Source organism: Leptonychotes weddellii, chromosome 8 (assembly GCF_054177405.1).
Source record: "Leptonychotes weddellii isolate Sample4059 chromosome 8, ASM5417740v2, whole genome shotgun sequence".
In the NCBI taxonomy this organism is placed as follows: domain Eukaryota; kingdom Metazoa; phylum Chordata; class Mammalia; order Carnivora; family Phocidae; genus Leptonychotes; species Leptonychotes weddellii.
In genome coordinates, this window is record NC_138376.1 from 97,302,526 (window position 1) to 97,325,697 (window position 23,172).

A 23,172-nucleotide genomic window follows, 5' to 3' on the forward strand; every position below is an offset into this window, starting at 1 on the left:
GTCCCTCTGCCAAATCGCAACGCCTGTACTTTTCCAGCTCCCTCTTTCCCTCTTGAAATTGAAAGTTATTGAGGTCGCTCAGGGTTGTGCTCCAGCAGTTTCCTTCCCCGCCCCCGAGCTCCCCCGCCCCCCGCAGCCATCCCCCCCTTCCCCCTCCCTCGTCTCGTCCTTCCCTCCCTCCTTCCCTCCCTCCCTCCACCACTGGAGCGGCTCCTACTCGCGAACAGCAGAAGCAGCTCGGGGTCTCTCCGCCGCCCCTTGGCCATGGCCGCGGTGCCGACGGCGCCCGCTCCCCTACGATCCCCGGGCCCCCGCCGCTGTCGCCGCAGCCGCCGCAACCTCTGAGCCCCAGGAGCCGCCGCAGCCGTTACCCGCCCGCCCGGATCCCGCCCGCCGCCGCCCCTCACCATGCTACCTGCGGCCGCCCCGGCGAGGCCGCTCGCTGCTCGTGGAACCCTCGCTTGCGGTGTTGACAGCCACCCTTGCGGAGCCGCCGCGGTTCAGGGCTCGGACAATTTGAAAGTACAATAGTTGGTTTTCCTGCACCCGACCCGCTTCGTTTGCCATCCCAGCACGCCTATCGGATCTGAGTGGAGAAGTTGTCCGCTGCTTGGGGTCTCCCTCCCTATACGCCTAACACCTACCTATACTTCTAAAACATTTAATATAATTAACAAAAGAAAAAGGAGAAAAGGAAGGGAAACATTACTGGGTTACTATGCACTTGCGACTGATTTCTTGGTTTTTTATCATTTTGAACTTTATGGAATACATCGGCAGCCAAAACGCCTCCCGGGGAAGGCGCCAGCGAAGAAGTAAGTGCAGGGTTTTTTACACGTTTGCTCCCTCCCGCCGCGTTCACCTGTCGGGTCTCTTTGCTTGTCCGGAGTCGGTTCCCAGCGTCAGCGGTCCTCCAGCCTGCGAGGGGAGGTAATAGTTCAGGCTCCGGTATTGACGGCGTCTTTCACGCCTTCCTCTACGCGCCCCTCTCTTCCTCCGCATCCTCGCGGGTGCCAAAGCGGGAGGACTGGGCGTTAACTTGGCTCCCGCCCCCATGTTACTTCAGGTTCGAGGAAGAGTTTGGGTTTTCGTTAGACAAGCTCTAGGTATTTGTGCTTTCCTTCCGTGACTAGGACGGGGGCCTGGAACCCCTGGCATCCTAGACACCCAGCCCGCGAGATGTCTCTGACCACTGAGTAAGCGCCGGGGCGGGGAGGTGGGGGGGGGGGGTGCGGCAGCGGCGGCGGCGCCGATTCACCTCGCTCGGGTTGCGAATTGCTCGAGGGCCAGCCGGGGAACCAGGGAGCGAGCGCCTGCGCGGCCGCTCCCCGCAACCACGCACGAATGGAACAGAAAGGCACGCGGGGCACTCAGGGTTCGCGTGTCTACGCGCTTGCAGAGCCGCTCGCGATCCCACTCCGGGGAGGGTCTAAGGACTGCCGAGCCCGCCGCTGGGAGCCTGAGACGCTGCGTTTCCAGTTACGATCTTGCCTGTCACGCGTGAGCGCTTGTACCGTTTCAGGCTCTTTCAGGGTCCCCTGGGGCAGACAGACTGAGAGTGGGGTTCTCCCTCAGGACTCAGGCTCCCCATCTCACTTCCCCTTATCCTGTCTCCTGTCACTTGGAAGGATGGCTTGTGAAGTCTCAAAACAGTGCCCTCGCTGGGATTGAACGGGTGGGTACCCCAGGGCACCCTCAACCCGGGTTGGTCTGTCTGAAAGGTGGCGTCTTCCAGAGATGAGGAGACACGCGCGAGAATGGCACCTCTCCCTGCTCCCGGGTAGCCTGGCGCGCTGGCGCTCTGGCGTCTGTGCCCGCCTGGGGAGTCCATTCGCGAATAGCAGGGCTGCGGGCGACCCTGGCTCCCGTGCGGGGGACGCTGGGGGTCACGGAGGGAGAACCCTTCCCGGAGCTCGCGGGGCGCAGAGAACGAGGCTCTGCCGTGGCCCCTCAGACCGCCGCCGCCAGGGAGCCAGTGAAGTTTGGCGGCGACGGGTCCCGCGCGCGGACCCCCTCTCGGAGCGCCGGCCAGTGAAGCCCCTGGGGCGGGCGCGGGTCCAGCTGCGGGGACATAGCCCAGGCTTGTTTGAGGTGGAGATCTAGTGATCGCTTCTCTGACGCTGTTTGTCTCTGCCCTGTCCCTGGACGTGAGGGTCCCCTGAAAGCTCCCTTTGTGCCACTAGCCTCGGGCAGACAAGGTCTGATTCACCTGAAAATTGCCTTTAAAAATCGTAGCTGGGACCAAGCGCCAGGGGCTCCGGCTAGGTCTCACCACCTCTGGGACCGCGTAGCAAGGGGCAGGAGGGCCCAAGCTAAACATGTCAGGGCATCCGATTTACTATTCTTGGCCTCTGAACGGTTTGTGTTCTTCGGAACTCCTCCATCCACCCTTTCACTCAAGCCGCGCGGCCGCCTCACCGAAGGAGCGGCCTGGGGCTTGAGCCTTGCCCTTGCGCCCTGGTGGTCCCTGTCTCCTCGCCTTGCTGGTCCGCGGACACTTCATCTCAGGTCGGTGGGGAGACGGATGCCGGGGCCAAGGGCAGTCTCTTGCTTTACATTGCTCTGACCCACTACTTCCTTCACCCCACCGAGGACCCCAGGGCCTGGAGCTACACAACTGCTGGGGCGGGACAGGGTCCTGAGTATCAGTGTAGAGGTGCCTCCGATTGCAGTTTGGGGGCCCCTGTTTTTGAAGGAAGATACGGGAAAGAAACCTGGCCATCCACTGGTTCCCACCTCCCCCAGCTGACCGCCGAGAACAGCGGTGCAGGAAGCTGCCCGGTGATGCTGCCCCAAGGCTGCGGGGACCAACGGGATGGCGCACCTCTAGGTTCATACTCCGGAGAAATCGCAGTCAAAAGGCGAACTGCTTTTCGACCTGCCTTAATCGTCTCAAGGCCAAGTCAGAGGCGCCCTCTGGTTGTATAGCGGGGGGTGAGAGAGGGAGTGGGTGGCATTGGGTTAAAATTCCAATTATTCTGTGGGAGTGGGGCTGGGAGAGAGCTCCCGTAGCAAGGGATGCTCCTTGCTGCTTCGCCCTTGAGTCGGCCTTTGTGGCTGGGTTTGCTGGTACACTCCTGGGAGAGAGGCGACCCCTTGCGTCCTCCGAGGAGACAGACTCAGGCTCTTGGCAGGTGCAGTATGGTTTTTGGAGAATGGGGAAGGAGTGGAGGGTAAGGAGAGATCTTTGTTAAATGTCCAGAAACTCAAGGCCAAATTGCATGTGCACATAACTTTTTTTGGAAATTTCTGAAAGAAATGTATAAGAACTTTTCCTCCAATGCGGTCTAGGAAAAAAAATTAATGAAAGATAAGGTATTTTAGAAAAAAGCTGTCTTTACTTTTTCCTAAAAGAGACAACTAACGTGAAAATTTAAGAGTATCCCTTTTGGCCTGTAGTTAAATATCTTCACTTTCCTAAACTTTTAAAATACAAGAGGTAGAAAATTAAGGTGTAAGAACTTTTTTCAAAGTTTTTTTAAGTGGTCTCTTGAATGTTTTAGTAGCAAAGTTTCTTGCCAAAAAAAAAAAAAAAAGACATTTGCTTGTAGTGTTCAATATTGTCAAGTCTAAGGAATCATGGCTAATCCTCAGATGTAGCAGATAAAGCCTGTTCTCCTGAAACAACTGCTATACCAATTGTCCGTACATTGTGAAAACTAGTGATCTTATAAAAGAAAGAGCATTTTAATCATAAATTTTGTACCTTAAAAAATACCTGTGGAGTTACGGGTGAGTAAATACATAATAACTTTTTTACCTATTTGGATTCATATACAGCTCCTAGAGATGACTAAGTTGAATTTATTTAAGATAAAAATGAAATGCAGCCCTTATTCAAAATTCCCCAACCAGCAATGTTTTCAGAGGCAAGGTTTGGACTTTAAGTACAGTGTTGAATCAAGAACCCCAAGTCCAGTTTTTAATTCGTTTCCAGCTCAGTCTTTGCAACTAGTACAGTTAGGTTCTGAATTCCAGGTTATCTGCTAATAAAAGTAAAGATCATATTTGCCATAATGATAATAAACATAATACCTTACTATTGCACTGCATTTCCCTTGAATTATATACTCAGACTCCTAAATAGTAACTTAAGGTGCAGGTATTAATATTCCCATTTTACAGAGAAAGAATCTCAATAACAGAGGCTAAGTAACTTATACAAATCTATACAGCTAGTAGGTAGAGCTTGTATCCTGCTATTTACACTCCCTGCTGATCCAGGTCACAGAGAAGATGTCAGGTATGTGAAAGTAATAAGTCTGTTGGTCTCCAGACCATCATTTATCCACTTTGTTTGGAGAATAAGCTGTTCTGGTTGACTGGAAATTTTTGAACTGATATTTATATTATTATACATTAGTAACCAATGTCAAAGAATTAAATATCTGGTAATAACAGTAATAATGAATAGCAGTAGTGAAGCTTGCTAAATATAATAACATTATTTGATTATTCAGAAGATATTGTAGGATCATATTATTCCAGGAGATTATTGTTAGAAACATCAGATGTCTTTGTACTATCTTTTTTATTTGATGCCATCTATTAATTGGGTTTTAATTGTCTGGATTCTAGATACACACAAGTTTTAAAAAACCATTGTGTGTATAATAATTACAAAGCTCCTGTTGCACAATCTGTGAAACTTTTAAAAATCGTTCATAAATATGTCTGAAATAAAGGAGTAAGAATACAAGGAAAATAATTTTAATGGTAATAAAATAAAACCATCTTATTGGAATATACTGGTCATTGCTCATGACATTGTTTCAGATATTGAGCCATTCTATGAGATTCTGATACACTCTTGGTAATTACACTGCCAATTGTGGTAAATAACAAGTTAACCATAGGGTAGAAAAATCTTTCATTCTACTATGCATTTTGTAATATTAATTCTGAATGGAAGTATGGTTTGGAGATTGGCTACAATGCATTTTCTCACCTGTCTACTTTAGTTACCAGTCTACTTTGTTTTTGAAAGAAACATTGTTTAGGGGTGTCTGGGTGGCTCAGTCCTTAAGCATCTGCCTTCAGCTCAGGGTATGATCCCAGGGTCCTGGCATCGAGCCCCACATCGGGCTCTCTGCTCAGCGGAGAGCTTGCTTCTCCCTCTCCCACTATCCCTGCTTGTGTTCCCTCTCTCGCTGTGTCTCTCTCTGTCAAATAAATAAATAAAATCTTAAAAAAAAAAAGAAAGAAACGTTTAATAGATAGGAGACATGAGTAAAATTTGCTACTGAAAGCATATTCTGCAACATATCATGTGATATCTGTATGAATTAAAGTCACAAATTTAAACTCTTAGGCAGTAATGTCAATATCTAAATACAAGCAAAAGATTTATTTTTGTAAATTCTAACATATTCGCTAATACACTATCAGAGTTATTTCTTAAAATATCCTTTTGTTATACTATTTTAATTCTTTGTTTATTACTTAAATAGAAGGATTTTACTTAGAACATTAAGGATGATAATTTTTAAATATTATCTTTTTAATCCTGAATTATTCCATGTAAAGTAATTGAGAATATAAGAATGAGTGTGAAATTGATTTATTTTCCCTCTAAGCATGAAAAATGAACAGTATTTCAACTTATAAGTAGATAAATTTTGCTAAATCATTTCTCCATTAAATATTTACCCAGAATTTAATATTCTACAAATTAGATCCCCAGAAAGCAATGAATAGAAATTACAACATGTAGTTACATTTGATTTTCAAGTTATTATGGGGAAACCATACATACCACGATACTACAAAACAAATTTGTTAGTCATCTGCTCACTTTAAAATATTTAAATCTGGACAGAGATCTCCAGATTACTATTAAATATCTAAAAATATTTTCTAATTACATGGTTAATCTTCTTTTTAATGCAGTTATTCTTTTAAATTCTATGTAATGTTGGTGGTATATCATGTGGAATTATCAGAACCCTAAGCAGAGTTAAGACCAAATTGTCCCTCTGCAATTATAAGAATGAAGTATCAAAAAATAAGACTATTCTGCATATAGTGATTTCTTAAATCATCTTTCCCTGCTTTATCTAAATGTTTCATTTTGGATGTTGTCCTAACCTTTCTTCCTACTTCCCCCGCTATCCACTCATCCCACCCCCAAAAAAATCCTTTTCCAAGTAGTGAATTCTTGAAATGCCATCAGAGAGGGTATTATATTTCATGAAATGTAAGAATCAACTTTGGTTACCATTAGGAAAACATCATTCAGTTCTGAGAGCATAGTAAGGATCGTGCAAGACAGTGTGTTGAAATTACGTGTTTTAGTTGGTTAGAACTATTTCTTCTCTGAACAGCGCATGGTAAACTGGCATGCTTTTGAGAATGATCATTTGAGAAGTGTTGCATCATAAATTATATAGATTTTTTTACCTTGCTTTTGATTTTGAGGAAAAATGTGGGTTACTTTCTTAATTGTGAATATTTTCTTCAGGTTTAAAATGATTGGATCATCTTAAATTTACCATCTGTTGGACAACCTAGTAAGTTTGAAATACTTGGCAGTTATACCTTAACAAAATTTATAAAGCGTAAAATATACACCTGTAAAAATTTACTAACCATTTTTTTTTCTGTTTAATCCTGCCCATCAGATCTTTCCATTCAGGAATATTACTAGCATTCTGCTTAAAGTACTTATCCAGCAATACTGAAAAGAATGGAATGTTCCATTCTCAAGGATTGTGAGGGTGCTGAGAATGCTTACTGTTTAAATGCCATTGAGTGCTATGAAATCCCATTTTCTGCTGCAAAGAGTTTTCAACAACATGAAACTTTTAAGCAAAATACCTACATTTTTTCACATTTGAAAAGTTTGAATATTTTCAAAAATTCATTTAAAAAAATATGATTACAGGTGCCTCTTATCTGATAAGAGCATTTCTTCCTTATTTGTAATTTTGGCAAGGGACCTAGTTAACCATCTGCTGTCACTAAAATTCTTCTGGAAGTTTTATAGAGAAAACTCAATGGTGCTAAAGAATATGATTGCCCAATTAAATATATATTTAATAGCATTTAACTGTCATTATGTCTTATGCAAGAATCTAATCCAGTCTTCAAAAAACTACCTTATTTTAGGGTCCCATCTGACCTTTAAGAATTTGATGAGTAGCAAGCATCATAAGTTCATGGTAGAGACTGAGACCTAAGATGCCATTAAGGGAGAATCCCCAGTGTCTGTTGGGAAAAAATAGACTGAGAAGTAGAAGACCTGGGTTCCAGATCCAGCACGGCTACTAATATTTGAATAATCCAGGCAAGTGCCTTTACCACACTAGGCTGCAATTCCTCATCTGCGAAATAAGGTAGTCGGTCAAAAATTTATGTCTAAGTGATTCCTATAGTCTCTTCAACTTATCATCTTTTGGTCTGAAAACATAAGTCCTGCTATGACTTAAATGGTCATAGTTAAACAGTTCTTCTAAACTTAGTTGTCTTTTTCAACCAAGTTTAGTGGATGAAGATTGAGAATGCAAACAAATATAAATATTCATTTATTATAAGGAAATGCATATAAAGATTAATTAATAAGCACCTTATCAAAGTAAAGATGGAATTAGTTATGATATTTCTCACTCTTCACAGTATCTAGTGCCCAAAAAACACAGCCATAGCATCGATCAGCATAATCAGTCTTCAGCAGGTCCATCTTGTCCTTGGGCTTGGAGTCACAGGGAGCTGGTTCGGAATCCAGCTAGAGAGATGCTGCAGAATCACTCCCCACCCCCGCCCCCCACACCCATGGCAGGCTGTCAACTGGCCTGTGCTAGTATGGAAGCGGCAATTGTGATGGCCCAAGTTTACGATAATAAGGCCCTGTGTTATGATAGTAGTGACTGATTGAGCAAGGGTGTGTATAGAGCAGATAATGTATATGGATCAAATGTATGGGTCTTGGCAACTAACTGGATATGAAGGGAAAAGAGATGGAGAGACATATTTGGCACCAGACTTTGTAGTGTAAGGACTCAGATCTAGGTGAACGGAAAAGTAATGGAGATAAACAAAAAGATGGGAAAGTAAGAGAAGCAGACTTGGTAGGAAACTTATTTTTCTTTTGAGCTGTCTTTACTTTGAGGGCCAGTAGAGCATCTAGTAACTCAGGATCAAAGTCTCAAGAGTATCAGGGCTGAAGATAAGTATTTTGGAGTCCTATAAAGGGGATAGTTGAATGCATGAGATAAAATCTAGCGGTGCCATATTTATTGTTATTAAAAGTGTTCGCATAGCTGACATTGAGACTCTTACTGGTAGTATCAAAATAAGATTAATTACATTAAGGTACTTTGTCTATATATATCATTCTCAACTGAAGCCTCTCATTTTTATAGTACTCTTTGTATTATATAAGAGAATGGTCACTGAGCTTCAATTTTAAGGTGCCAAATCATGCAACTAAAGATCATACTTAGAAATCTCCTCACCTGTGGAACTATATTACTTTGCCACAGATCATAGGAGACTTGAAAAACTTTATTATAATGAGAGATACATTCCCCCTTTTTTTTAATCATTCCATTTGGATCTAACATCTACTCATAACAGTGGCATTCTCCTTTCAAGCCGGTTTCTCTACAAATTGTGCTCTCTTACAAAAAGAGGTTCTGAGGATGGGATGGAACTTGAAGGAATCCAGTCCATCTGTACAGTGGGTGGATTACCTCTGCAACATCCCCACTAAGTAATTATCCAGCCCTAGTAACAGCTAGGCCCCATGCCCTCTTTCTCCTCCAATTCAATATTGGCCTTCTGCATCAGAAGCAGGTAATATTGGGGCGCCTGAGTGGCTTAGTCGTTAAGCGTCTGCCTTCGGCTCAGGTCATGATCCCAGGGTCCTGGGATGGAGTCCCACATCGGGCTCCCTCCTCGGGGGGAAGCCTGCTTCTCCCTCTCCCACTCCCGCTGCTTGTGTTCCTGCTCTCGCTGTCTCTGTCTCTGTCAAATAAATAAATAAATAAATCTTAAAAAAAAAAAAAGCAGGTAATATTTTCTAGTGTGTTTATTCTCCTTGTTATCTTCTGAGCACTTGGCATGGGCATGGGATTAGATTCAGTTACCTTAAAACATCTTTCTAGAATGAATACACAATAATGCAGTGCACTATATTCACTCCCAAAAACTGTCCTCAGAAAACTAGCTGGTAAGCATATTTATAATTATACCCCAATACAAAGCACATTCCTGAAGTAAGTGGTAAAGCAGCCCCCATTTTATAACCACATAATACAAACAACCACCACACAATATAAAATAACAGAATTTGTGAGATGCTTATTTTAGAATACTGTTTTTTTAACATATGCTTGATAAGTTGGTAAGAAAAAGAGAAGCTAGTTTCTCATTGTTATGTTCTTTTCTTATACAAAGGGACCTCATAGGTATGAACACGGTAATCTTGACAAAGGCTGTCATATAAGGAAAGGCAGTATCAGTTACATTTTACTGATAAGAAAGAGATAAAAATGTTATGCCAAAATGCGTCTAAGTGCCTCTGAGCAAACTATAGTTTCATAGTTCTGAGGGCCACTGTTATATTCATATATATGTTATTTTACTACACATTTATATTTATTTGTTAAAGTAAGTGCTGAGATACTGATCATTTTTAAATAGTTGCCATGCTTTAATCACCTGTGAGTGCTAGATCCTGTATTTGATGTTTTTGTGCAAATGTTATCTCATCTAGTCCTCACAGTTACCATGTAAGGAAGGTGCCAATAGCCCCATGTTAGTCACCTGAGATCACTCGACAAAGATGTGGTAGACCTGGGATTTCAGTCCGGGTTTGGCTTCAAAGCCGGTGTCCTTCCCTGATTTCTTCACATCTCTTCAACTACTGGGATTAGTACATGAGGCAGTCATAGGTACATTTTCTCAAACCCCACCTCACCCTTTCTTTCCCTTACTCTCTCTTTGCTCATTCTTTCTTCCTCATCATTTAACAAACCACAAGTGTTTCCCAAACATTTACTATAGAGGTTGCTTCTGGTATTCTCATACGTTCTCCCACTTCTCTTTTTTCTACCCCTTTGCTCTCTTTCCTTAAACTTACCCTATTGATGGTTTTTAAATGTAAGAAGTTGCTGATTTTTTTTCCTTAGGGGCAATAGAACAGCACATTTTATATGAAATACTCTAAGATTATTCTTCTCATCTACCCTGTGCATATCCAAGAGAAGATTAACCTAGGCATGAGGATGTGGCAAAGTCTATAATTTTGCAGTTAAATATCAAAATCCTTCTATGTAATTTACAACGACAATAGATATTTCACTGGCTAGTTTTTGTTTTCCAGAAAAGTTATCTTTATGGTGCTTCATAAAATCTGCTATTTATATTACTTTTACCATGAGTATTAACAGTAACCTTCACTCTAAATTCTTTCTTTATGGGCCTTGGTACAGTGATTTTCAACCCTGAATTCAAATTAGAATCACCTGGGGATCTTAAAAAAAAAAAAGCTAGACTCCACCCTTCACCAAATGAAACAATCTCTGGGGATGGGGCCTGGACAACTGTATTTTCAAGGTAGTCCTGATGATTTTGCACCCAAGAGTGAGAACTACTATTAGACCCTTAATTCAAGAATAGCTATTACAGCTGAGCAACTGTTAAAAACAATGCCAGTTTCATGGGGGTTAGACAGACAAAATGGACTTGTGTGGGGTGTGGTAAGAGATGAGATACACGTCATCTGAGCAGATAGTAGTTTAAAATATAAAGTAGTCCGATAGCCTCATATTGTTTATGAATAGAGTATTGTTAAACTTGTGGCACTGACTAGTGCAGGCAAGATTATCTGATAGAGAATTGTCTCATCCAAAGAGTCTAAGAAAAAAGAGCAAAGTGCACACAGTAAGACATGATACTGAGTTTAACAGACACTGACTTCATAGGACAACAACATTGCAGCTGGGTGAGGTGCAAACAGAGTGAGTGTGCTTGTTGCTGAACCCTTCCGTGGTTGAGTGAGGCAGTAAATGGATAGAAGATGGGATATCAGCCATACCAAAATTTTTTCAAAACTACTTAATGATAAACAACTGTTTTCATGTCTTACTAGATAATTGGTAATGTGCCCTAGAGTACTCTTTGTTTTTAGAAAACTCATAATGGTTAGAAAACTGCCTAACAAGAAATAAACATTCTTTTCTTTTATAGTTTCTACAATTCCTGACTAACTTCAGATTGACTACTGTTGATCAGTAAAACTACTATAAATAACATAGTTTGAACTCCATCTTAGTGGGTTAAGTTTTGTGGTAGGTTGTTTATTCATGAACTTACTGCTTTTACTTCTCTCCTAATGTGCTCTTCTTTGGGTGGTTGTCTTCATTACATCTCATTTATTATTCCTTTCTAGTCCATGAAGGATTTCCAAACCTTGTCATAAACCAGGGAAATCTCCATGTAAAAGTGAAGTGGAAGTCTGGGCTTCCTGTCAGACTTAATTCTGCTTGTTAAGGGGGCTCCTTGGGAGAATTTGGGTTCTAGTGAGTCACTAGGCCAAATCCCAATAACCACAATTGCCAAAAGTAATTAGACTGAGGAAAGCCAGGCTCCTTGGGAGGAAGGTCATCACAGCACGCTTGAGCCATTGCTCCGTGGTCAGACCTAGTTACTTGTCCCTAAGGATTGGGAGCAATCATGAGTTATGGAGAGCAGGAAATCCACTAGAAAACAATGCTTTTCCACCAGTTTTTTTTCTTCAGTAGATTATTCACCCTAAGCAGGCAAGAGATGGAAATACGCCACTGGTATACACATACAGGTCACATCACCATCATCTTATAAACCACTTTGTCTGCCTGCCGGGGTGCAAATGCACACATACAGAACTCCTGCTGTCTCCACTTGCAAGTTCTCCTCCTCCCTTCCTTAGTAGATAAAAAGAACCCAAGGAGTTTAGTCTAAGGCTTTGTAAAAGAGGTGTCTGACTAGGATGGGAAGGGAAGAGATCCTGGTAAACATCCTAAGGTCAATTTAGATATAATATTACTGAAGTAACATTTGGAAATAAGAAAATTGTAGTACATTTCCAGGACAGGGGTTCTAAAACCTCCAGAGCTAGAAAAGGGCCAAGAGCTCACTTATGACCATTTAGAAATGTGATGCTGTAAGGAGCTAAGGAGAAGTTATCAATAAGTGGCACTCTAATTTTAAACTTTCAACATGTTAGCAATTAGAAGATTGTTAAACCTTTTTATAGGAAAATATTCACGGAGCACAAATATATCTGTGCTTAATAACCTAAGTGAAAGTCCGCCTTTGAAACTATTGGCATTGCCTCACTATCCAGAAAAGATAGACTGTCTACTTCACGTGAGGATGCCACTGTTCACTGCCCTTAAATGTGGTAAGTTTCACATTCCTTTATAATTCAGAATAATTTCAGTATGTTTCAATATTCCTATGCCTGGATCACTAGCTCTTTTTGTTTAAACATGTGGATGGCTGATATTGCTTCTTGTAAATCCACAAAGAGGCAGGCAGTCAGATTCTTTTTCTGACCAGCCTTCTCTGGCAATTGGCAATCTCCAGGTAACATGTGGCAAATAAACCCTGACCTCTTGCACTGTGCACACTCAAGAGTTACAGTGACCTGCAGTCAATATGATATTACCAATTTAGTGGCACTATGTATTTGATTTTCTTTGGTCTTGAATTTGACCATGAGACAATCTAAGAATAGAAGAATTTAATTTTTGAAAACTTAGCAGCAAGACTGTAACCTGTAGGGGCGCCTGGGTGGCTCAGTCAGTTAAGCGTCTTCCTTCTGCTCAGGTCATGATCCCAAGTTCCTGGGATCAAGCCCCACTTTGCATTGGGCTCCCTGCTCAGCAGGAGCCTGCTTCTCCCCCTGCCCTTCCCCTCCCCGCTCATGCTCATTCTCTTTCTCTCTCTCTCTCAAATAAATAAATAAAATCTTTTAAAAAAAGACTGTAACCTGTATTTCCTTGTGTCACTACTTTTTGATGGCATGTCGTTTCTGCCATGAAATACAAAAAGATACAGACAAATGCTGCTTGGCCACAAACTATATGAGCACATATTGAGCTGCCGAAGATTTGTTTCTTACAGAATTCAGTCTTGCTTTTCCAATTGATGACCGACTTGTTGATCTAAGTCCAAAAGGACCTTCATTACGGTTTGGTAACAAGAGAAAAAGCCCACAGGTAGCATCCTCAGCCCCTCTGCCCTCCATTCACCTGGTCACCTCATGCCATCCTCAAGGTAACTCTTAAGGTAACTCTTAGCCCCTTCCACAAAGAAAGGGCAATCTCTCTTTCCTATAGCACATTTCCGAGACATCCCCCCAGATTTCCAGTTCTGTCCAGAGCTTGATGTAGATCCAAGCTGTAAACAAAAATCAGTGGGATTCCCTTGGAAGCCAGTTACACTTGCAGGATCATGTTGATGCATAATTGACCCTAGTATCAATAATCAATAGCATGTCCATTCCACCCAGCACTGTGCTTCCAGGACCCAGCCCTGATTCATGTGTGTTTTCAGACTTGTGAGCCTTATGTGTCCATACCTCAAAGTTTAATTTCTAATAGAGGAAAGGAGAGTTCCAGAAAAAGGAGCTCCCAAACACTTCAGGCTACACTGCCATTTTCAGCACCCATGTGGACATCTCACTGACATTTCAGAAATTCATTGAAAACCACCTCTGAACTTAATATATTGCCCCTACTATAAATGGAGAGCTTATAATCCCAGAAAGCTTTTTATAATAGCTTTTAACCAAACCACTTAATTAACAGGCTGAGGGGCAAAAGTGCTACTGTTCTTCAGGGAAGAACACATTTCAGATCAAACTTGCCAAGATTTTCCAGTGCAGGATATTTTCTCTACCCTTCCTAGCCCCAAAGCACTTCCTCAAATACTCTCCAAATTCCAAACCCATACTAAGATGAGTTGAACAGTCTTAATTTTGGAATCTTCCAAAGAAAAAATAAACACACAGACAGCTGAGTTAATTTATAAAACACTGCTGCATTTATCTTGGCAGATTTCAATTCTCTCCTGTCTAAGTCTTGCATGCTAACTCTCACTCAGCAATTCATGGAAGCAACAAGTCATTTCTATATATTAAGCACCTTGGGAGCCATTGAACAGAGTAAGTTTGGCGTTTCTTCACACCTCTTGTACAAGTTTCTTTTCTCATACACAATTTATTTACTGGGTCTCTGAAATCTAAATAATCCCTTTAGTTTAAACCTGAAGCAAATGGAGGGTCATTTTTACAAGAGCAATAAATGAAAGTGGCTGTTGAGATACTTTACTTGAATTGGTCTACACACTGAAGTACCTTTTTGTTAATACAAACCCTTCATATTCAAGCAAGTGGCTCCCTGAAATTCTAGGGCTGCTTAAAATTATAGGACCAGGGACCAGGAATCTCCCCTCCCCCATGCCAGTTCCCTGCTCTTGGGAGTATGCCAGCAATTTTGCAGGATTCATTCTGACAACTGTTCTGGTGTAAATATTTAGAGAAATCCTTTCCATTAGAGATTAAACAAAGTATAAGTAACTGTTCCTAAATGATAGATCTTATTAATGTTTGCAACAGCAAGCCTTATGCTATCTGATGCACAGATTCCAATACACTGGAAAAGACTAAGGGTAAAAGAATCAAGACAGGAATTACATGTAACTGTACCTAATGTGAACTGCAAAATATTATTTTATTTTAAATGATAGCTATGGAGACATGGTTTAATTTGCACAGAATGTAGGCGAAATGAGTTCATTTAAATTGAAAATAATAAAAATTTGCTACTGGTGTTCTAATGGTTTAAAAAAGATGGAGTGGCAGTGTTTACAGATCTCTTTATCAATATGTTCAAAAGCAGTTCTTACCTATTTCTCCATGTTCCCTCCAAAATAAAGTAATACATCTGAGATCCTATCTTTTATAAGCTCTGGTTTCTATATTACTGTTTAAAGACTAATAAAAGGGATAATGGCTGGGCTCTGGTGCTTATATCAAATATCACTTGTTAAAATAGGGTGGTACCCTAGCCTCAAGGGGCCAAAGCTCCCCCATGTTCCACTTCTGCACCTTCCTGTTTTCAAGGAATTTTCAGGTATTTATATGTACTAGGGGATAACACAGCTAAGTAATTTAAAGCATCAGAGGCTTCATTGACTGAATTTAAAATTAATTATACAGTATTAATGATTACTATGATACTTGACTAGAAAAGGTGTATAATCTTTTGACTAGTCATTGTTTCTCCCTGCCTTTGATGATTTAGGGCCTACACTAAAATCTAAAAAACCTTGAATTTTAATTCACTTCCTTTATTGGTGTCACTATCTCAGATTTCTCATTAGAATCGCAGTTTGCTTTCTTTATAGGAGTAGGATTTTTTTTTTTTTACATAGGATTTTTTTCCCCTGTAGAAAAGCACTCTAGAAAAAAAGATGCTATGTGCATAATGTTATTAAAATATCTACAATGGGATTTTACTTTTCCTAGTTTCGCTTCAAATGTGTAATTACAATCATTCACTGCTGAGTCCTCACTTGAATCCCACTTGAATCCCAAATCTATCCACAATTTAGCAAAGAAAATAATAAAAAGAAATTTAAGGTAGAAGAAATGGAAACTTCATAGACTAGTTACAGAGGAATAGCATCTTTCTAATTGCCTTTTTTGGATCCAGATCTTCTGGAGTTTGGACTATAGTTCAAGAAATCCCATGTTAGGGGGCAGATGGATTGATTTCTAATAACCTTCTGCTGTATAATTTAGATAAACCATTTATTTAGTCTGTGATTCCATTGCACCTACTATAAAATGGGACTCATAATCTTTTACTTATCTGAAAGCAAGAGACGGATCTCAGAGTACCCCTAACAGGAAAATCAAAAAGTTCTTCCTTTTCCTTCTTGTAGCATGCTATACCCTTAGATAGTTGTCAGTCACAACTTAAAGAATGTGGAGTTAGGGCTTCAATTCAAAAGCATGAGTTTCTCTTTATACTTTCATGGAGTTTTTTAGACCATATGTTGTTTTTAAAGCTAACAAGTGAAAAATTCTTTTGGGAGAAAAATATGAGGAAAAATTGAAATTAAACTTAGTCCTAATTAAAACAACATCAGTTCATTCAGCAGAGATTTATTGAACATTTAGTTTGTGCTAAGATTACAAAAGTGAGCAAAGCACACATTAAACATACTTTTGTGGCATGTCACAGTGGTTAAAGGAAGAACAAATGAGCCTAGAATTAAACATTATTCGGCTGAAGATAAATCAGCTGTTAGGTACTTTTTCTAAGCTGTATAACATTTCTTTTTAAGGCTTGTTTAAACAGAATTGGAAATTAATGAGATGGTTTACAAATGAGCCAATGCACACCCAGATTTTTCTCTAGAAAACAAGGATACCAGACAGCATGTGAGGATGAGGCAGGAAGGTGGAAGGAAGATCAACAGAAAACACTGGAATTTATTGGGCCTCCCAGTATTATCTTGTCTGAAAATTTATGACCAATGAATAAGAGTCATCGTTTAGCATGACGTCTGTGACAATCATAGGAAGTATGCTATGCGTACTATAAACGTAGTTGGCATTGTTAGGTAAAGCTTGTAATGGAATGACATAGTTTGGCTGAGCAAATTTCCCTTTTCGACACATGGACTAATTTCTATAGTTGAACTTTCATGCTAGTTCACTAACTGGAATTACTTTTACCAAACAAATATTAAAATAGTGTGTGTTTAAAAATAGTACATTTTTGTCCATCTCATGGGGACATTTTTCAAACCGTTTATGGTAACCCCTTGACCACTACATGGAACATACCATCCAGTCTACTTAAAGCATCACTTTGACAAACACATATCAACATGTTATTTGGATTTCTTATGTCAGTCTGTTGATGACCTTTCTTAACATCAATTGATAGCTTTAAAGATGTCAGTTGCCAGAATTCAGAGCCTTAAAAATAGCATGATCCAATTCTTTTCTGTATGTTTTACTAACTTGTGAAGGCTTTTGAGTAAAGAAAGGTAAATATCAGGTGCTCTTATATGTATTATCTCTTGTAAACCTCACAACAACTCACAATATATTTTAACTGTTTTATAAATGAAGAAACTGATGCTCAAAACCATTAAGCTATTGACCGAAGTGACAGCCAGGAATGGTAGATGTAAGAGTATACCCAGATCTTCTGACTTAAAGCACAGCTTTCTCATTACACTCTGCTTTTCATCAAGAAGACAATGCCGGAGGAGGTTTAAATGAGGGAGAGTTCTCTCTACAGCTGAGATGGTACTATGAATGGCTCCTTAGACAAGAAATGAGGTTGAGAGAGAGTAGACTGAGCTAACTGACCGAAGTGGTTACTCGGGAAGAGCAGTGAGAAGCCTTTAAGCTGTTTTTAAAGCAGGGGCCTGATAAAATCTTAACTATTGTTCCTAAAAGATTACTCTAATTGCTAAATGGTAGCACTAGTCGTGGTGGGAAATGGAAAGATGTGAGCTCTCTTAGCTAAGGATGTAGATTCCATAGGGAAGAGTGGTTGGAGATGAGGGTGAGTGGGGCTCCTAGAATCCTGGCTTTGGCAACTAGATTGATGCCATTTATGTCAATAGAAAATATTAGAAAAAGAGCACGTGTGGATTAGGTGTACAACATGTTTTAGTAGGTAGGAAGATTTGGGGGAGTAGTGTATGCAGCATAATCCCCTCAAATTACTTAAGAGGGAAAAAAGAGCCAGGGAAGTAGGCCAGCTGACTGAAGTCATTTTGTAGTAAACCCTAGAGTAGAAACAACTCCTGTGGCCATTCTGTAACAACAAAGGCCAAACAGCAGATAGGTTCGAGGAATGGCCTTCCAGAGAAGCGTTCTGTGGATCTTCTGGCAATTTGATTCTTATTTGTTTAATTAATTGTCATTTCAAAGAGAATTATCTGCTCACTGGGTCAACACTTATTTCACAATCTCCTTATTTCCTTATTCCAAGAGACGCAAATCTAAAAAGTTACTATAACCTGTTACCCTAGTCTAACATGACTCATGATAGGGCACAATTTTAAAACAACAAACCAATTACACGTACTCTCATCAAATACACTTGTCAGTTTTCTCATCAAATGTATTCTTACTCTATTCTTGGGAATGGTTAGATTCAGATCTGGCCTTAGTTGGTAAAGGATCATTTATGCCCATTGTTAACTATAACATATCAATATAATTTTGTACAGCTTATGAACATTGTCTTGTTTGAGTTTTTCAATACCCGCGCCCTGAAACGAGCAGGGCAGGTTTTACCATTCTCGTTTTACAGATCAAGCTTAAAGATGTTAAGTGATTTGTATAGTATCACAAAGCTAGTAAATGTGAGCAGAACTCAATCTCAAATTTCTGAAAGGGGCATATTTGTTTTGTTTTACTACAAGTCCTTGGCCTTTCCTGCATGACCACAATCCCCATTTATCTCCTGTAAAGTTCCTTCTATTAGTATAATTTCTTTGGTGTTTCACAGTAAAAGCATGTGAATTAGGGGAAATCTCTATTATGGATTAGATTATTCTTACCGGCTGACAAGGTGAATTGGTGGATCATTAAGGTCCTTTGCCTTTAAATACCCATGTGTGAGCCCTTGGGGTAGGAGGGACACACACGCTGAGGGAAAAGACTGGTAAATAAGCCACTTTAAAGACTAAACAAAAATGCTTTCAAATCTAAAAATAAAATCTAAGCCCACAGATCCCCTAATAGTCCTTATAAACTAAAAGAAACTAAAAATAGAGACTTGTAGTGATATACAGTTGTTCCTCCTTATCTGCAGGGGACACATTCCAAGACCCCCCAAGTGGATGCCTGAAACCGGGGATAGTACCAAACCCTATATGTACTGTTTTTTTCTACACATACATACCTATGATAAAGTTTAATTTATAAATTAGGCACAGTAAGAAGTTAACAATAATAACTAATAATAAAATAGAACAGTTATAACATACTGTCATAAAGGTAATGTGAATGTGCTCTCCCTCTCAAAATATCTTATTGTACTGTACTCCCCCCACCTTCTTCTTGTGATGATATGAGATGACAAAATGCCTACATGATTAAATGAAGTGAGGCAAATAACATAAACACTAGGCTACTAGTGACCTTCTGACACTGTGTCAGAAGGAGGATCATCTGCTCCCAAAATATGGTTCCACAGATAACAAACTGGAAAGCAAAACCGCGGATAAGGCGGGTGGGGGGGGGTGGACCATAATATTCTGTTAAATGATTTAAAAAAGACCTTTCCCATTTTGCTATTTCACTGTCTATAATTAGTATTTTTGTTAAAGAGTAATGAATTAGGATTCTGAAATCAGCTCCCTCATAAAAATTGATCAGTGCACCTTCTGGTGATACAGTGTTCAAACCAGCATGCCTGTTGGGGGTATGATGAGGCAAAATGAGCCATGATGTGTCTCTTTTTGTAACAAAAGGTTTTGGCTCTGTAGTCTCAATGTAGAGTGATTATTTATAACGGACCCCAGGAAAATGTGTTTTATCCCGTGAGGAAGGCAGAAAACCAGAGGAATAACCAGCAGGTGTCTTTGCTCCTTCTCTGGGCAGTTTTCATGACTAACTTTCCAGGTCCTGTCTCCACAATGACTATCACCAGAACTGAACATCAGGAACTGATCTCAAACTCTGGAAAATGTAATCGGATATTGATGCCGTAAGAAACTAAGCTTAGCTTCAGCATTTTGGCTCTCTTCGGCTTTGGAAAGCTCTCTAAATTCATGCATGCTCAGGTGTGATGGTTGAAATGCTGGGTTAGAAGAATCCCCCCAACTTTGTTTTCTGAACTCCTATAACACATAAATGTTTCCTAAAATTCCATCACCTTTCAAAACCATGTTTCCTTGTTATCTTCACTAAACTCCTTAGTCTGCTATTCATGCTCCTTATGTTTGGTCTTAACTTTTGCTCCCCTTTATTTCTCTCCATAAATTTTATGTTTTAGTGAAATCAAAAAAACCCCTGAAGAGTGCCACTAAGGCTAGGTGATCCTTCCTTGTGAAGGCACTAAAATTCCATAAGTCTCAGTTCTTGATTTAGAGGGTTTTATTTTTTATAAAATGAAGGAATTTATTTGTTCTTTATGGTTTATTATGAACCCATCAATATGCCTGGTCCTGGTCTATCTCTTTGGGATATAAAGGGAGAATAAGACAACTCCAAGCCCCCAGGACCTCAATATAATCACTTTTACCTGCTTTCCTCCCTCCCTCAGTCACCTGCTCTTCTAGTTGGATATCTCTGAATCCCTATATCTCAATTAATTACATCATTTTGTTCCTTATCTCCCCAGTTAGTAACACCCAAATCAACATTTATTATTCCTTCATTTACCCATTTATTAGTTTTTTTTTCATTTACCCGTTTAAAATTGATTGTCAAATCCTGTCAACCTTGCCCATTCTTCTTCGGAAATAACTTTAAAATCCATGCCCTCTTTTTGCATTACTCCCATTAATGCTATTCTAATTCAGCAAACAGCAGTGCCAGGTATCAAACATAACATAACATCCTATTAACTCAACTTTTAGCTTTTCCTCCCCAGAAATTCTTCTCTTTGTCATCAGAGAATTTGCTTAAAACCAAATTAAATCATGTGACTGATTTGTCTATAAACAGTTCCTTCAAGTCATATAAAAGATTAAATTCAAACCCCCACCAGTTTCCCCATATTTCCCAAAATCCAGCTCAGATGTCAGGATTCCCAAGTAGATGGTTCCGGATGGTTAGTAGTCTCCTTTCTGCTAAGGCCTTGTACATAATATTTTCCACACTGGCTTTACTTTGTTTATGGTCTCTCACCATACTTCAGACTCCTAGGTTTTATCCATCTTTCCATCCAAAGCACCAAGCACTGTTTAACAAATTCTCTTAAGGAAAAAGGAGAAAATGGATTGGGTGTGCTCTATAGTACTAGAACTTCCTGAAAGACAGGCAGGTCTACGTTCAAAATGGGGAGATGTTTTAAGATGTTCAATATGTAGAGATGCTATAAAATAATTATACTGGCTGCCCCCAAAACATAGGATTTATTTTACTAGACATGATTAAATGGACTGTTCTGGAGAGGCTGTTTGAACCAAATCCCACTAAACTTCCAAAGGTTTATGATTCTGTCAGCTAGAAGCTAATTAACTATGTGGACCACAGTGTTCTCATCTGAAATTAAAGAGAGAAGGAAGAGCTCTAAAATCCTTTTAAATTCCACCGTTATATTCACCATTCTCCCAAATCTTCTTTACGTACTCATGCATAACACTCTTGCTCCTAACACTGTCTTCCTTCCTTTTTATTTGCCTAAGGCCTTTTTTTCCTTCAAGTCCCATAACTGTTCCTGACTGCTCTCTGGCATCTTCACATATCTCAGCCATCAGCAACTGCCCCGGCCTTGGAATTTCTGCTGTGCTAAATTTCTAGTCTATATATTTATGGGCCCTAAAATATAAAAAGACTGTTTTACTAACTGTATAGTAGGCTTCTTGCGCTGGAGACCATGTTTTGTTTCTGAGTGCCTAGAAGAGTCATCACCGAATAAATACTTATTTGTGAAAATGGCAATGATGTGATACTAAAAGTAGGGTATCACCTGAGTCACATTCACCTGGAATGCTTCACCGAGATGCCACTACCTGGAACCCCCTCTTCATTCCTGCATCAGAATCTTTTGGAATGAAACCTGTGTATTCGTATTATTCAAAAGTACTCCAGCTCAGTTTTACACACAGTACACTTTCAGTTTTAGAGCCTTACTGGCAAAGACTTTCAGGTTCTCTCTACCATTCCGGTATCATTTCTTTGGCACGCCTTACCTCTTTCCATCTGTTTGAGCAGGTCCTTGTCTTCAGTGGGTTGCTAGAGTCCCAGAGGCCTTCCTGCTCAAAATGTTGTGTGAGACCACCATATCTGATACTCACTAAATGCTGCATCTGTGGTCCTTAAAAAGTAGCCTCTTTCTATGACTGTTAGTCCCTGGCTCTCCAAAGTTCCCCAAATCACCTGTGTTAGAAGAAGCATCAGCATCTGCCCTCTCTACAGCCTCCTTGCTTGGAGGTTTTGAGAGTCATTATTGACTAAAGCTTCACAGCTGCCTGGAGTAAGAGTGGAGATAGCACAAGGTTATAGTTAGTACTTCTTGGGTAAAATGAAATGCCGTACACATAGTGACTTTTTTTTTTTAAAGATTTTATTTATTTATTTGAGAGAGAGCACATGAGAGGGGGGAGGGTCGGGAGGGTCAGAGGGAGAAGCAGACTCCCTGCTGAGCAGGGAGCCCAATGCGGGACTTGATCCAGAGACTCCAGGATCATGACCTGAGCCGAAGGCAGTCGCCTAACCAACTGAGCCACCCAGGCGCCCCACATAGTGACTTGTTATGAGTGCCTGTAAGAGTGCTAGGTGCTTACACGTGATCTCATTTAATCGCCCCAGTATCTGTCAAGTAGATATTCCCATGTTACAGATGAGAAAGCTTAGGTTCAAAAAGGTTGAGCAACTTGTGTCTCAATAATCAGACTGTGAACTCCTTGATACAGATGATTGGTTTTATTCGTCTTTAGATGCTCATTCACAAGCTGTGCGTGGATGTTGGATAGTTTAATTATCTAAATGAGTAGCTGAATAAAGAGATAAATTTTGGTTATTCAGCTAGCAAATGTCAGAACTCTGTATGAGTCCAAAGCCAGTTCACCATCCCCCAGTCCCTGTGCTCGTCTGGGAAGAGTGCAGGACTCATTTCTGAATGAGGTAGTGATGCAGTAAACCATGCACATGAAGTACAAAAATGCATCAAACTCACAAAGGTGCATGTCAGCACCTTCTGCTCTGTCAGCAATTTTGTGAATCTAGGAGAAAAATCCACTTATTTTTTCTGCTCAGGATGTGACACATAAAGCTGGATTTATTTAATGGTATACCCACTATTTGCACATCTTCTTGTGCCTGTTAAAATACCGCAAGTTTTTCGCCTGCTGTTTGCTTATGCTAAGACTTCAGCCATCAGATATGCTACTTTAGCATGCTATGTGGCAAGAAGATCCAAGTTTATTCATAACATAACAAAGTAGAGTTTGTTTTTAACACAAACTGAAGTTTGT

General features: G+C 40.4%; 1 protein-coding gene across 3 annotated transcripts in view; it reads left to right on the plus strand.

Annotated features, from left to right (window-relative positions):
- The first annotated feature begins 209 nt into the window (after positions 1-209).
- RSPO3 (R-spondin 3) overlaps positions 210-23,172 on the plus strand; it is an 87,392-nt gene continuing 64,429 nt past the window's right edge. For 2 of the 3 annotated variants that reach the window (XM_081828964.1, XM_081828965.1), the window contains exon 1: positions 210-815. In XM_081828964.1, the coding sequence (XP_081685090.1) occupies positions 719-815 (97 nt within the window). In that variant the 5' untranslated portion in view covers positions 210-718. Of the gene's footprint in view, positions 816-1,024; positions 1,197-23,172 lie in introns of those variants that run through there. The other variant, XM_081828966.1, reaches the window with a different exon arrangement.